The 16,141-nt window shown below is 41.5% G+C and overlaps 1 protein-coding gene across 14 annotated transcripts in view; it reads left to right on the top strand.

The window, feature by feature from the left end:
- vav2 (vav 2 guanine nucleotide exchange factor) overlaps positions 1-16,141 on the top strand; it is a 220,936-nt gene that overhangs the window by 60,571 nt on the left and 144,224 nt on the right. For all 14 annotated transcript variants that reach the window (XM_034229475.1, XM_034229483.1, XM_034229477.1 and 11 more), the window contains exon 2: positions 2,266-2,382. In XM_034229475.1, coding sequence (XP_034085366.1) covers positions 2,266-2,382 — 117 coding nt within the window. The remainder of the gene's footprint in view (positions 1-2,265; positions 2,383-16,141) is intronic.

Raw genomic sequence — 16,141 nt, 5'->3', positions numbered from 1 at the left:
TTTGTTCAGGAAAGGAAGGTTGACTGCCAGCAACTTTGGAGCTGACCTGAGGTCAAAGCGTGTGACTGCTTCCCTTATTGCCAGGGTGCTAGGGCAACAACAGGCCCTTGATGGTGTTTTGTCTGTACAGTGGGGGACTATGAATGAATGTGAGGGCATCAGGGCATTCACCACTGCAACCCAGATGCAGGTCCATGAGTCAGGTTTGTGGCATCTCCAGATGGTCTGGTAGGGTCTTCCGCTGTGCTGGAGGTAAAGTGTCCCTACGGAGCCAGGGAAATGACAATTAGTGAAGCATTGCAAATCAAGGGCTTCTGTGTCAGTAAGGAGGGAGAAACATTCAGCCTGCGTGAGGAACATCCTTACTGGCACCAAGTGCAAGGTCAGCTTCACCTCACTGCAAGAGAGACTTGTTACTTTGTGGTCTGGATGATCATTTCGGTTTTCACTTCATATTGACATTTGAATTCCATGAAATTATGATTTGTTTGTTGTTTTCGTATGAGTGACTGTGTGTGTGCGGACCCCAGTAGGAATAGCTAGTGCTAATGGGGATCCTAATAAAGAGTAAGAAAACGTTTGGGCTATAATGGAGGGGCAAAAGCTCACCACTGTAAAGGAAAGAGGAATGGCTCGATTTATATTACTGAGACAAAACAAGAGCATCACTGTGAAACCAAAAGCAGAACAGTAAAAGTTTTTTCTCGATTAACTTGGAAGGCAACATCGTGATTAGAAATAAAACTCAATAATTGTCCAGCCATACTTAAATGTGAAGTGTGACTTGCTTTACTAGGTTTATGCAACAGCCATTACCCGGTTAATGTGTTATTTGTCGTAATGTTTGTCCAGCTGAACAGGAAAAGATTAATTATGTTCTTTAATCTTTCTCGCTCAAACTTCTTCCTGGTGTTACATTTTTCTTCCGTGTTTGTATATCCCTCACGCACAGAGAAACAGAAAGGCATATCTGAGCAGCATCCAGATTGACATGCTAGGTAATGTGTTCCTCACACACAGGGAAAGTGTGAGATAGGAGGCAGTTATGCTTATCATTAATATTTCAATACTCCTGTGCAGTTATTGGCCCCTCCAGGTTTATCTGTGTGATGGCATATTTCAGAGCGTCCATATTCGTGACCAGAGATTATATATTATCCACTTTATTATGGCTATTCATGGCCGCTGGGGAGTCCCTGTTAACTCCACCATTCCCTTTGTATATTGACTATCAGTCTCAAGGTGGCAGATGCTTTATTTGCAGGACTGGAAAGTAGCCATTGTGGAAAAAGCAGATAACAATCCGCAAAAAGCGAAAACATTGGCCAATGAAGAGGCATCCCCATTGTATCTGTCAGGCTCTAGTTTATAGGTCCATGTAGAACTGCTTAAATGGCAAATTTGACATATTCTTTTCACTTTTGTAGATCGCAAATATAAGGGATTTCTAAAGAATTAGGATAGAAGATAATTAAAACAGTTAATTATGAAATTACTTTATTTATCATTGGTTGGAATTTGGCTTCTGTGATGGTTGAGCCATTTGAAATAAAAATGTAAAACAATTGAATAAAGATACCTAGTTAAATATACGTGATACATTTGCAATTTAGATAAAATATAATATAATTAAGAATTGTATACTGTATATTAATGTGCAGTTAAACATACAATTAACTAGAATAGAGCTATAGCAAATGTAGGAGGTGAAATGTCTTGAATTGAGATTAAGAAAGAGAGAGTGGTGGTCACTAAATGCCAGAGCTTAGTGTTCTTCATAAAGACATGTTCATGGTTGTTGTTTGTCAGAATTGTGACCCCTGACCTCTCAGTGTGAGGTCACAGTCCAATAGAGCAGCTTTATCGAGGGTCAGCTCTTTGTTGGTGGGCCTGCGTTAGGACGCCTTGTCTGTGGTCTGATGTCAGGAGACAGGCTCCTCTTGTGGCTCTCCTTATCTGGATCAGAGAGGCAGACCATCGGTCTCAGGAGCAGCAATCAGCCTCACCTTCCGTGTCTGAATAGTCTCTAATGCACCAGGAGAGCCTGCCAATCATCAACCAGGAAATTAAATACTTACCCGAAACCTGCTACCTTGATGGGGGGATATTAAACAGACTGGCGGAACATGTTTCTTCCAACAAATAATCAGCTTGTTTAATCATACTGTTACCACACTGGTATGAATCCAATATGATGCCGCTCTAATTGTCTATGCACGTTTACCTTTAAGCATACATTCATGTTTTTTCCTTCTTTTTTTGTAGTTCCTGTGTTTGAAGAACATCCGGACGTTCCTCAAGGTGTGCCACGACAAGTTCGGCCTGCGTAACAGTGAGCTGTTCGATCCGTTCGACCTCTTTGATGTCAGGGACTTCGGCAAGGTGAGTTAGATTTGATGGACGCTCTTCTTGGCAGCCTCCAAACGCTCTGCAGTTGAACTGTGATCTGCTCCTAAACGAGGCTGCCCCTGAGGCTACATTCTAGTTACGCCGTGCGCTCAGAGACATGACGCTGCTTGTGTCCCTCATTACACCATTTACAGCAGGAGCGATGTCCTTCTGCTGTCAGATGGAAAGCTAAAATGTGGCGTATGTTATGTTCACGCTCATGTGGGCTGATACAATCTGTGCATGTGTTGTGGAAGAGAACAGGATTGTGGGAGTTCATCTACAGTTTAGCACAACATGCACCGTTAATTTGCTTTGGTTTGAAGACTCAAAGTCAAATCTGTCGGTTACTTTAACTTCAATACAGAGCGGAGGGATGCTGTTACACTTCAGGGTCAGCAATCTCATTTCATGTCACTGAGTGTGTAGAGTTGAACTTCACTCTGCTTTCTAACAAGCTGATGCTAAAAGAATGCAGTGTGGGAGTGTGCGTTGGCTCAGCAGTAACAATGGCTGACTCACTCGCACATCATTTAAGGTTTATGTGGAGTTTTATGGGGTAATCAAGTGGATATTTGTATTTATTAAATGCTCTTTAGGTCTATTTTTTCCCTTCTTTCCTGACTTGAATTGAGTTGGCGCTTGTTGGGTTCAGACATCCAGAAAGAGATCCAAGTAGACCTGCTGGTCTTTTGCATCAAAAGGTGGTTAAACATCAGACCTGAGAGCATGGACATGTGCTGGCATGTTTACCACCAGTTGGCTTTGCCTGACCCAGAAAACTCAGGAGGGATTACAGATTCCACCTGGCCCGGGGAAGTCCAAGGATCCACCATAAGGAGCAAGAGTTGCAGATGGAGGCAGGAACATCTGGATGCTTGGTCTGCTATGTCCTAACCCTTTTATTAGCTCTGTTTCTTACTGGTTCTTTCAGCATTCTTAGAACCGTAATGCTATCTAGAAAACCATCTCCCTTTCTGCCTGTTTCTAGCAAAACAATCGTAACCAAGGTTGCGTCATCAACGAAGGCCATTGCATAATGCACAATGAAAGTACACCGTGTTTACAATATATCAAATGTAATATTGCAAGCTGTAGTTATGTAATTAAATATGTTCGTTTAAATCCAAAACCAACTACCAGATTATAAGAAGTACTAGATTATTCATTGCAAGACACTGACCCCTCTTTCTATTTGTAATTACCAGCAACTGTCACGTTCAAGAAAAAACCTTATTGGTTAAGAACCAAGTGTTCAGGTTCTCATTTATTTGGTCGAAATGCTCCGTAGAGTACACAACTAGGTGTGTGAACTGTAACAGAACCAGTTCTTAGTTGTTGGAAAAGGGGTCACTGACCCAGACCTGGATTACCGTTGAATTATGGAAGAATGAAGTCCAAAGTACAATTTAAAGTCGGTAATACAATCTGGAATTTCAACATCAATCCAAAACTGCTGCAAACCCAGGGAAAGATGCCAGCTGCTTGTACCATATTTTATTTTCATTTTCCTGAACATGAAAGGTGGAAACCCACGGGTGATAGAGGAGGGGGGAGGGGATGGATTGGCTGGTAATCCATGATCTGCATACCCTGCTGTTGACCTAAACTCCTGAAAGTGGATTGTTTCTCTCTACTTTCTAATCCCCTTGACAGAGTGTGTTGTTTGGCGTGAGAGACAGAGTGGTTATACTCTTTCTTGGTTAGTAAGCTGTTAAAACAAGCAGTAGGGATAGCATGATGTAATTACACAGATGTGGGCAGCTGATGCCAGTATGTCATGTTTGTCTGTTTGTCCACACACACTCCCGGTGTCAGGCTGGGAACAGAGGCAGAAGAAAGACAGAGAAAGAAAAGATGAGGGAGAAGAAAAAGGAGACAAGGACTCATTTGGCAGTTTGTAGATAAACCACAAGACGATGTCTGAGAGTCAATGAGCTCGCATTGAATGGTATTAAAATCCAACATCAGTCAGAATCAATCACACAGGCCCTCCATATGTCAATTTGGAAATTGCTTTTGTATAGTCGCAGCGGTGGCGGGCTTGTCTCGCCATTGATTTTCCATTAAGGCCAAACATCACATTATAATATATTGAATCGAGCAGATCCCTACTAATGTGGCATACATTTAAATAATGAGAATGCCTAATAAACGGAAGATAAAAGGGGGCTATTTTTTATACCTGCAGTAGTAAGTCTCTTTTTTTTGTTGGATCTCATCCCTGGATGTGCTCTTTCCTCTTTTGTTACCTTTACACAAAGGTTTCTTTGTTGGCACATCCGACTGCAAACAAAAGGAATTCTAACTTCAAGCATACATCGTAGTACAGTATCATTCGTCTTTTCTCTCCATATCATTCTTTTGTCTTTTGTTTTCCACCTGACACTTAGGAAGAAGTGGAAACGCTTAGATAAAGAATTTACGTTTTGTTAGACTAAAATCCAGGTTGTGAACTGTTTGCACAATTTAATAAAATGATGCATCCTTTCAGACTGAGAGCTATTATAAACCCCATCATATAAAGTATACAAATCAATATTGTTTTCCATTAACAACAGCTACTGTAGAACAAATCTATTGATCTAACTTTAATATTTCCAAATATTTGTTTCTAGTTCTGTAGGATGTTCTGTTAAAATGAGAAGATTTTGATTAAGCTTGTTCTGTCTTTAGCTTACGCTTAACCTTTTAGCATGAACATAGGTTGCAGTCATAGAGTTCAGTCACATCGGATGCAATTTGTATGATCCATCCCTCCAATGCTGACAAGATTGGAAAGCACTCAAGCAAAACCTGTTTCTCTTCTGGCGTTGTGATTAGAAATCCAAATTTGGATTAGGCAAACGTTGGTTTAAGCAATTCAAATTGTAACATGTTATCAAAGTGTAGCAGAAGAAGACAGGGAAATAGAATAAAGGTAGAAGGAAGAGTATCATTGTATTAGTGAAAGGAAAGGTGGACCTCTCCCTGTTTCCCTGGCACAGTCCTTTTGGAAACAAACGGGCTGTTTGCAGAGACATACCCTACACTGTAGATTTTTAATCTCCTCTGGACGAAGGGAATTAAAACGAAGGACTACAGGGAGACGAGGTTAGGTGGAGGGTTTCGACAGCAGCTGCCTCTATAAACATTAATCAGCCCCTATCCACTTTTCATACCTGCACGGTGGCTGTCAGGGTCCCCCAGAGTTCATCTCCCCTGGCCTTTGAACCGCCTTCTCTTCGTCTAATGATGCCTTTCTCCGGGTCACATGCAAATGGGGACCGAGGCCAACTGGGCCCAATGCTGAGGAAAAAAAGTAATTTCCCCTTCAAAACCTTCCCCTACCCTTTCCAGTGGGGCTACTATCGAAACAGATGCAGCACATACGATGCTCGATGTCCTCTACCGATCTTTATTTTCATTACCCAGCTCATTTCAACCAGGGTTAGCCTGCGCCACACGCAACATGAGCTAGGGCTCCCTCGTCGCCGCCGCTTCACGCAGGGGGAGAACGTAGCCTTACAGTTTAATGCACATATTGCTCACTTCTCCTCTTCGCCCCCTGACCCATCCTCCGTCATTAGACATTCATTATGACATCATTAAACTAATGGAATACAGCTTATTACAGTGGACCCCAGAGAAGGCTTTTTATTTAAACGCCCTCCCTCCAAACCGAAAACCCAGCCGCCTCGTTTACTTCATCCCGACCTATTTTAATTAGCCACCAAAGGAACATTGCTGTCATTTAAATGAACATGGCAATCAGTTTATTTGGCTGTTGCCATGATTAGCATAATTAGCCCGCACCTGTTAACCATCTATCAACAGTTTGGTAATTTTCCCGTCTGTGACTGGAGCGCGGCGAATAGGAAGGAAGCTTTCTGACTTTGCGTCTTCATTAACCGGGAATGGCGTCATTTGTTTGAAATGCAGACGGTGTTGCTCGCTTCACTTTCTATCTCATCTAAACAGCCCCGGAGTCATGACTGACTGACTCGCCAAGTGTCAGCCATCCAAGCCCCGCTCATTGGCTTGATAGAACCCTGTCAAGGTGAATGGATGTTATCTGTGCACTGCATCTGAATGGGAATTAGTCACTCAGTGTGCACTCATTGTTTTTTAGGAAACAGCAGACATATTTTCAGCAATCTGTTTGGATTTGTAAACCCTTCCAATTTTTTTTTATTATTACATGTTACTTGTTAGACGCTTTTATCCAAAGCGACTTACATACTCAATACTGTGGGCAATCCCCACAGGAGCCTCCCATATTAAATATCATATATCACATATCATATATTTCAATTTCTTGAATCTGTGATAATAAAGTAGTCATTTTAGCTACCATAAGCATGTTCTTTTGTATGAGTTTTCCGAAGTTTTGTCTGACTCCCAGCATGTAATCAGTTTACTAAACATGGATCAGACTTTGAAACAGATGGATTTGCGATGTGAAGGAAACACAGAAATCCCCACTTTTCTTTCCTCCTCACTTCCCCCCCATTCATCTATCCCCCTCTTTCTCACTGTCCTCCTCTCCCGACTCATTCATCTCACACCCACACTCTCAGCGAGTATGTTGTGATAAGACTAAGCCAGCGGCAGGCGAGCAGCCATTGTGTCAGGGCGCTGTGATTGCCATTGGTCGGCGGTGTTTGATTACTCTCTCTTCTGCTCTGAATCCCGCACTGAACTCTGTTCCTTTCATTTCCTTCCTGCGCTCTGCCGCTAAAATAGCTAGTTGCTTAGCATCCACGCCCAGTGCTGCTTACATCTGGAAACGTGCCTCAACCGCTGTTGGCCCGTCTGCCAACCCGAGTGCTATTTACTGAAGTTGGATCTAACCTCAGTCTCAAGCCCTCAGCCACGGCCTTGTGATCATTTGTTCTAGCTGGGAACATTTTGCATGCAACAATACATTAAACCTTTGAACCCCTTGCTGTCCTCAATATGTTTATAGGGTTATGGTTAGGTTCTACATGACTGGGAAGGGCTTTCCATATGTTATTGGCTACTGAGAAAAGCATTTATTATTTGGGCAATCACCATGCCCAAATTATGGTATTCCTCAGGTGTCCTAGAAAATAAGTGTTATTTTATAGGATGCATTTGTTAACACCCGGTCACTATGGACAAACAGACAATTTTGACAGTTATTAAAAAAAAAATCCAAATCTCTTGCTGATATTTGTTTTTGTTACTACAATTCATATCTTTCCTTGTGGGACTGAAACTTGAGGTGTTTGTTGCTTAGCAATCAGCAAGTTAGCTGTGGGCTACACTTGTTTTGTAGCATACGATTGATAGTCGTGCTATAATAGCTACTATTTTTGTTTCGTTTTTGCTTGTAACTGGGTATAAAGACAACAATCAACAAAAATGTCCCTTTTTACCGTAGGGAAAGTCTCACTAAGACTATAAGTGACCAAATCATTCATAGCCATTCATTGTTGATGAACATTGGATGATTGTGTGTTCCTGTTTGCCAAGACAGATTATACCAGACTACTGAACAATGTCCATTATCATGCACGGCATGTTGGTATCAATTCACACCACGTTTTTTGGAATGAAAAATAATCACTGCAGAAAGGTAGTGATTCACGCCTGTCAGACTGTGGCTGGAGGGACCGCAGTAAGTGATGGAGGAAGGTTGAAGGGTCAAGCAGACAGGGACACTCTCTCAGGTTGGCCCGTCCCATTCCATTAGTGAGCCCCTCCTCAGCAGCAGTCCTCAAAATAGATGTTTTAACCTATGATTCTCTCAGTTACATTATCTATTTTGGAGGGCTAAGAGGGTTATCGCAATATGTGGAACACCTTTTTCAGCGTGGGTTAGGGTTACATCAATGTCTTCTCTATGGACCCCAGTGGTGGGAAGTAGCTGAAATAACAATATGAGGTACTTCACCTTTGATGCTACTTTAAACGAGTTCCTCACTGTCAAAAAGACAGCTTTTGAACGATGAAATTAGTTGTTATACATTATGGAAGTGGATATGAAGTGTTCTATCACTCCTTCCTCAACAATTTCATTCTGAATCCTAATTCAAACACTGTATTATTCACTTGATTTAGGACTTTTGCACTCTTTGCAGATGAGGAAATTACACGCTGATAGCGGAAAGATTTGTTGCTGAACTCTCCATTTAGAGAACTAAATTGTCATAACATTCCGATGAACAGTTCATGAAATACTATGTATCATATGATAAACTTTCACACACAATCCCCCAAACAATAGAGTATTCTTAAATTGTGGTTTTCTACTTCTCTACACTTCTCTGACTACCTCTTCCACTGCTGTACACCATGTCCCCTTGATCCAGCAATACACTCAGTAGAGAGAGTGTAGAGAGAATTTATCTCCATAACCTTCCTTGAAAACACTCGGCAGACAGATTGTGGCTCCTTCCGTTACCCCCGTGCCCTCTTACTTCACGCCCTGTCCATCAGGACCCCCAACTGCAAGTTTTTACATAAAGCTTCCAAGACACAATCAATAATTCATTCCAAATGCCACAGCGCTGATGATAATTCCTCTGACATGAATTATAAATGGGAACTTCCTCCCCCTTCCTGTGTTTAGACCCCCTTCCGTTGCTCCCTTCCACGCTTCACTCCCACAACCTCATTATTCCTGCAGCTCGTTACCGGGATACTGGCAGAAACAGGTGGTTGCTGAGAAATCGGTCGTTGTCAGGGATACAGGGATGCTGACTGTTGGAAGGTGAGGGATGAGGCCACTAGGTGTCCAAGTTACAGTATGGAAGAGATGGATTGGTGTTCCCATCGACTTTTATTCAGACAACTCAATTTTACATTGCGTGACGGATGAGCGAAAGCTTGAAGTCCAGATGACCCGAAATATGTCATTAGAATAAAATGTTGGGTGCCATCTGGATTCCCTCCAGCTGCTCCTTGCCCACCTGCTCCATAGACTTTTTTTCCTGCACATGAGTGTCCCATTTTATTCTTTGGAAGCTCATTCACAACCAAACAACTAGATACAAATGGAGAAGCTTCCTCATAATTAGAAATCCTATACCCATTGATTTAGCATCATGTAATGTTGAGAAAAATGCAATTAGAAAATCAGTTGCAACCACAAACAGACTGAAAGATGATTATTGTTAAACATGCGTACCATTATATCAAACTTGCGAGTTATGAGGTTTTGGAGAACATGAAATAACTATATAATGTTCATGTTTTACAAGTTTTTAGGCATAATTACTATATGCAGTAATTAGCGTTACAAGTAAATATCATTAATAACAATATTTGGTAAAAACTAATGTGGTTCTTTACCATCCTTAGCTGTACTAAAACCCTTTCTGTGGAATAAAAAACAACCAGTGCTTATCATTGGAGACAAAAAAAGCACTCTGTCTTTAAAACTTTATTTCTATCACCCATCTGCTTTACTATTTCCCTCTGACAGCATTGCACAACAGTGTCATTTAAATCCTCCAGACAAGAGAAAGTAAAAAAAAGTGTATTAAAAACCCATTTATTGAACTTTGGATGCTCTGTGCTGTCTGAATCCTATTGTGGAAATAATTGGCCTCTTTTGTTTCGGGTGACAGTGAATGTTACATTGTGCCGCTAGACAAACTGATAGATGGAGACAACGTGATTTTGCCCATGCTTCATGCTCAGCAAAGCTCTTTGAAGTTTTCCCAGATCACTGGAGTGTAGTGCGGACTTCCCAAAAGCCTGCTGCAGTAGATCACACCCCTCTATTGCCTTTTCGGTTTGTGAGTCACTGGTCACCAGAGGGTTTGTCCCTGTCGTTGGGGTGGTGTCAGTGGAGCGCTGCAGGACTTAAGTGAGGGGATAAAGAGGAAGGGCCCCCACTGAGCAGGAGTCTCTGCATTCCTTGCAGCTGATGTAAGCTCTCATTACTTCTCCTCCCCCGATTCCTCCCTCCAAGGCCCTGCAGGGACGGCTGTGATTGACAGGTACATTTTTCTGAGGAATCACTGGCTTGAAAAAAATAAGAAAATCACCAAAAAGTGACTTTGTCCCTCAATCATTTTTTCATTTTGACATCCAAAACCACTCATAAATCACACTTATTGTGCGTACATTTGAATGTGTGTGGATGTTATGTAATAAAACCCCTTTTGCTCTTAAAACGGAAGATAATGTCCCAAACCTCCATTGTGTCATGCTTTAAACAGAAGCTCAGCACTCTGCAGAGGATATTTTTGTAGGAGACATTTGGCACAAACGTCGCACAGCGTCGAGGTAGCTTTGCCGGATCATCGGAATAAGCTGCTTTTCAAAAACCACGATTAAATCATGAAAGATGGCACGTGAAAATAATCCTCAGTGTTTGTTGACAAGAGGGCTATATTGGCAAAATACTTCAGAGAAACAGATGGGTTGGAATTAAGTCTGAATATTGTCTTTGTTTTTTCGACTTAATACCAACTCTTAGCGTTGGTATTAAGTTTAGACAGATTAGTAGTATCAGCGCAGATAGGATGTAACGTTCAACCAGTTAGCTGCACCCTATAAGTGTTAATGGACCATGTGTTTACTGCTATTTGTGCATCAGCCCCTCGTTAAGGGTTTTGCTATCAGCTAATGAATATAATGTTTACATTTGAACACATCAGGAGATAAGTCATCAAGTAAACATTAGCACATATGCCTTTATGACTGCTTGGATTATGTTAAGTCACCCTAAAAGAAAAAGGCATGAGCGTGTTCACTGCTTTCTCACGTATGGCATCAAGAAACATTAAGGTTTATCGAATAAAATATTTGCCACACACAGGTAATTCTAAAGTACTCCTGCTTCCTATTCAGGTCATGATATTTGTTAGAATTTGTACTGTTATTGACATTTGAAAACACTTGTTCGTTTTTTGTGAAGTAAAACTCTGTTCCAAAGTTGCGGTCTTTATTCCTGTCTCTACAAAACAGTATACATTGAGATGGAAGTCCTAATGAACCAAAATCACCAGTTACCGACTTTGCTGAAGTTTCCTTTAGCAATAAACTGAAACTTAACTGGCTCTAGGGATGCTGAAGTAAGTGTCCCTCACGGGTCAGAGGAACCCACAACCCTCAGTTCTCATCATCCATTAAACTGCAGATGACCACCTGAAGCTCACCTAAATGGTGTTTGTATGCTCAAACATAGACCCGATTAAAGATATTTCCATCTCGGTCCAACAGGTTCAGTTGGGAACATAAACACCGGATTATCGCCTGCGCAAACCAACAAAGACCATGTCGGATATGCGTGAGGGTGGAAATAACCACTTTATTCAATCGGATCATTGACAGCACTGTCTATGGCAGCCATTAACTTTGTCATTGCTTTTTACACGGTCCAGTTCATCACCAGGAGCACATCAAAGTGCGACATGACACACACGGGGCACATAGGCAGCGAAGGACACACAAACACACACTTTGCACCCCGAAGCCCAGAGCCATAAAGCCTCTGCTGGAGCAGTGCTCTCTGATTCCTCTTATCAAAGGGCCATAAAATGGAAATTACACTAAATGACATGGATGACATGGTCGCTCATTACCCGTGGCATGTATAATAGAAAGTTGTAGCAACACATTCAACTGTGATGGCGGAAGACTGATATTGGCGAGTTAATCTAGCCCACTATAGATCTTAATAATCCACCCACTTCCTGCTGCTGTACCACCTTCCTGCCAAATTCATATGGTTAAAATATTCCCCCCTGCTTCATTTTCACAACTGTTCCTCCCATTGTGTATCTCCTCTTCCCAGTAGATTTCATTTTCTCACCTCAGTTCTTTTTTTGCTTCTGATTATTGTGTTTTACCCGGATGATGGTCATTTGATACGGACGATAAATAAGCTAGCGACCAGGCTCCCTATTGTGCGATGTTGGGGAGCTTGCCAGGTGTTATAAACCCCCCCCCTCCCCTGCGGCAGCCACTAAACTGATACCATCCTCCATTCTACTGTTCATTTATTTCCCTGCAAGTGCCTCATAGCAGGTAGTAATGATGCACAGGCTCTATGTGGCCGATGGGGTGGACTGCCTGATGTGTAGGTAAAGGTACAACTTTACACACTTAAGGGAACACTAACCCTATTTTGGGCAGGTGTAACATTGGTCAGGAAAATAATAAAATAAAAGTATACATTGCTGGATTTGTATGCTTGGCTTTGGAAGAAGAGATTGTGCCAAAAGAAAAGTAAAAACATAAAATAATAATAATGATAATAAAACATGGATGCTCATTGTTGAATGGTCAAAAAATAAGCAATATTCAATCAACTCAAAACAAGCTGAAATCAATTGTTATATAGTATACATAAATAACATTAATTAAATATGTTATTAGATATTTTATAAAAAGGGAGTAATATTTTGTATTGCATTTTTTGTCAAATGCTAATATAGAAACATGGCCAAATGCTAATATAGAAACATGGCCAAATGCTAATATAGAAACATGGCCAATTGTATATACTTTATTATCAAATGTCCTAATATATATATATATATATATATATATATATATACTTGGCTCTGCTGAACTTTCTTTTACATAAAACAATGTCTTGTCTTTATTTATATATTTTCTATAATTACATTTTACCTGGAGATTGACCAGAAAAGTTGATAACTTTTACTTTAATATAGACCAACATTTTTTTATGAAAATAAACCTTTTTAGTTCTTTCTCCATCCTTTTTTCAGTTGCTTGTGTGCAACACACGAATACCCGGATATCTGTAATGACCTGATGTCGTCTCATATTTCACCAACACCTGTATTGATCGGGCTTTCCCAGAGTTCACAGTAACACTTAACATGGTCACAATATGCTTTCAGTAACAGACAGTAACAACTAAGACTACAGAGTAAATACAAAAGATAATCATGAGTACATACAGCAGTCTGTACTGCTATAGTTCACCTGTACCTGACTGCGGACTGAAACTTTTGTAGAAGTGTCGGATGTATTCAGGAGACCATATCTGACATTTCCCCCACCTCTGAATCGGTGAGACAGCCCACAGAAAATAATACTCGTGCTTACTTTCATCTCCATCTGTGTGCGTGAATGTGCAAGCCTCTCCCCCCCTGCTGTGCTCCGTCTGCCTGGGCTGCAATTACCAGCAGAGAGAGGGCCCATAGCTACCTGCTCATCATCCTGGAGCCGCGGCCCGGCCCTGGACAAAGCTCGCACAGCAGCTTCCTGCCAGAGACTGCATTATGGAGATTAGGCCGAAAGATTGACAAAGAGGTAGAGGGGAGGTGGAGGGAGACACAGCTCGATGAGAGCAGGAAGGCTTCGGGGAAGGGAAATTAGTTTGCTTCTGGACGCTCCCCCAAGGCTCAAGGGGAAGGGGGAGAAAGCTGGAGGGATTAGGAGAGGACGAGATGGAGAACAGACAGAAACAGACTAATCTCGCTCAGTCAGATGTCCGTCTCGTGAAGCAGAGGTCTGGAGCGGCGCCTGAAAACTAATCAATTCTGATAATAAATTAATGAATACATTTATCAAGCAAAAAGCTAAATATTCTCTGGTTTCAGCTCAGAAAGGATGTGCTTTTATTCTTTGTTTTCTGTCATTATAATTGTAATATATTTACAATTATAAGATGCCAGAGAACTTGTGATGTGCATTTGTTTTTTCTGGATCAATTTAGTAATGGTTTAATTGGAAAATGGAATCCTTATAAAACATCTGGTGGTTTATAAAGAAAACCTCCATAAAACTAGAATTTCTAGTGTTTTTTCTAAACCAACTTTTTCAGATCAGCCTGAAATGATGACTATGCAATATTAAGACAAGCACAGAGAAAGGTGAAGTAAGGCGAAACCCACTCACTTTTGGATGCCAAGACAAAAACACTGCCAGACAGAGGTCATGTGATCGACAGGAGAAAGAATGTTGGAGACCAGCAAAGCTTGAGGTGAACAGATACAGACGTGACTAGACAAGCTACTTTCAGAAAAATGAAATAAGAGGATAAGAAAGAAAGACGAAAGCACGATTAAGGACGTAATGGAGACGAAGCAAAGACGAAGTGACTGAAGAGTGACATTGCCGCCGATCCTTTTGTAGTGGGAGTGCGTTTGCTCAGCTGGGCACCTTACTGCCCTTTGTGATGAAGGAGAGTGGTTTCACTGCAGACAATGGCGGAGAGGATAGGAAGCTTATTGCCAGACTGGGCCTGTGTCAGCCTAAATGGCAACCATCAATAATCCACTCAGTCAGTGTCCTCCTCAGAGGGCTGCTTCCTGAGCTGCAGTGATGAACACAGTGCTGAGGAGTAGGTGTGGTTCTTCCTGTGTCTTCATGTCCTGCATACATATTTCTTTATGTTAAACCTGGGGGTCAGGATCCCCACAGGGCTCACAAGATGAATCGAGATGAACAAGATATTTTCCTGCACAATTTGGTTTTCACACCTTTGAAGTTACGCTTATTCAGGCCGCTACATTTGGCAAAAGCACAATGTAATATGCTATAAGAATGGACACATTGTCTATAAGCTAACACATAGGACATATGCAACTTGTTTTTTTAGGTCAAAGGGTCGCTATTATTCTTTCATGTAGTGTGTAATATAGGTTTTAGTGCATGTAAAGGGTCTGCAAAGGCTAACATACCAAAGTTTCCTGCAGAGGGAGTTTCTCTCCCACACATTCCCTCCCTGCCTGAAACTGCTCTATTTGACACCTTTATTTTATTTCTTACCATAATGACATCACTGTGTAACACTTGCTTTTGTATTGGCTAGCGCTCAACACATAGTACGTGATAGGCTAAGGGCGGGAGCAATCAAAGCAAACTGGGCTCTAGTTTCAGACAGAAGGAACATAAAGGGTGCTGCAGCACAAGCACTATGAGAAAAATAAAGCACCTTTTCAACATTAAAGCATGTAAACATGTCACATTAGAGGCACAACATACAAAAAGAATATCTGGAAATTAGCATTAAAGGAACATTAGTTGACAAAAATATTCAACCTACTATGATGTCAAAACAGAGAAAGCAGTAAATGCTCATATTTAAGAAGCTTTTACCGGTGAGAATTATGTAAATGTAGTGTGAACATTAGTACATTATCTGTAAACGCTTCTCAAAGTTGACACTTGATATGTGTCGACTGATTGTGTAAGCACTAGTAAAGGCCTGCTTGAAAAGATAACTAACAGAAAAAGGTTTTGACCATCCAAAGAACTCTGGAGGCTCTGCAGTCAGACCTTCTGGTGTACAAAAACAATCTGGTCCGGGGTTGTTGATGTAATCCAATTTCTTCTTGGTAAAAGAAACATTTATTTTTAAGTTCAACCCAGTGGGATTTGCACTATGCAGGCAGAAGGGGCCAAGCTGTGCACAATATTAAAGGCCAAAGTAAAATAGCTATCTACCCACACCTGCAACACTACTCCAACATGGAGCGCTTTAGAAGTCCAATGAGTACACACACACACACACACACACACACACACACACACACACACACACACACACACACACACACACACACACACACACACACACACACACACACACACACACACACACACACACAGTGGAGACTTTGTAAGCCTGCTGGCACAGTCAGACTTCCCGGTACAGCATGTTTCCACCCGTCCTGAACAGAGTGGCCGTTGTGCGTGGTGGTTGCAGCATTGTGGGGACACATGCACGCAGGCAGCAGTCACACTGGATGGCATTCATTACACAGAGATGGCTGTAGACCGCCACTTAGCATAATTCACTGTCAATTGTGAA

Source organism: Gymnodraco acuticeps, unplaced genomic scaffold (assembly GCF_902827175.1).
Source record: "Gymnodraco acuticeps unplaced genomic scaffold, fGymAcu1.1, whole genome shotgun sequence".
In the NCBI taxonomy this organism is placed as follows: Eukaryota; Metazoa; Chordata; class Actinopteri; order Perciformes; family Bathydraconidae; genus Gymnodraco; species Gymnodraco acuticeps.
Note: the sequence above shows the minus strand (reverse complement) of the source record. Positions and strands in the feature narration are given on the sequence as shown.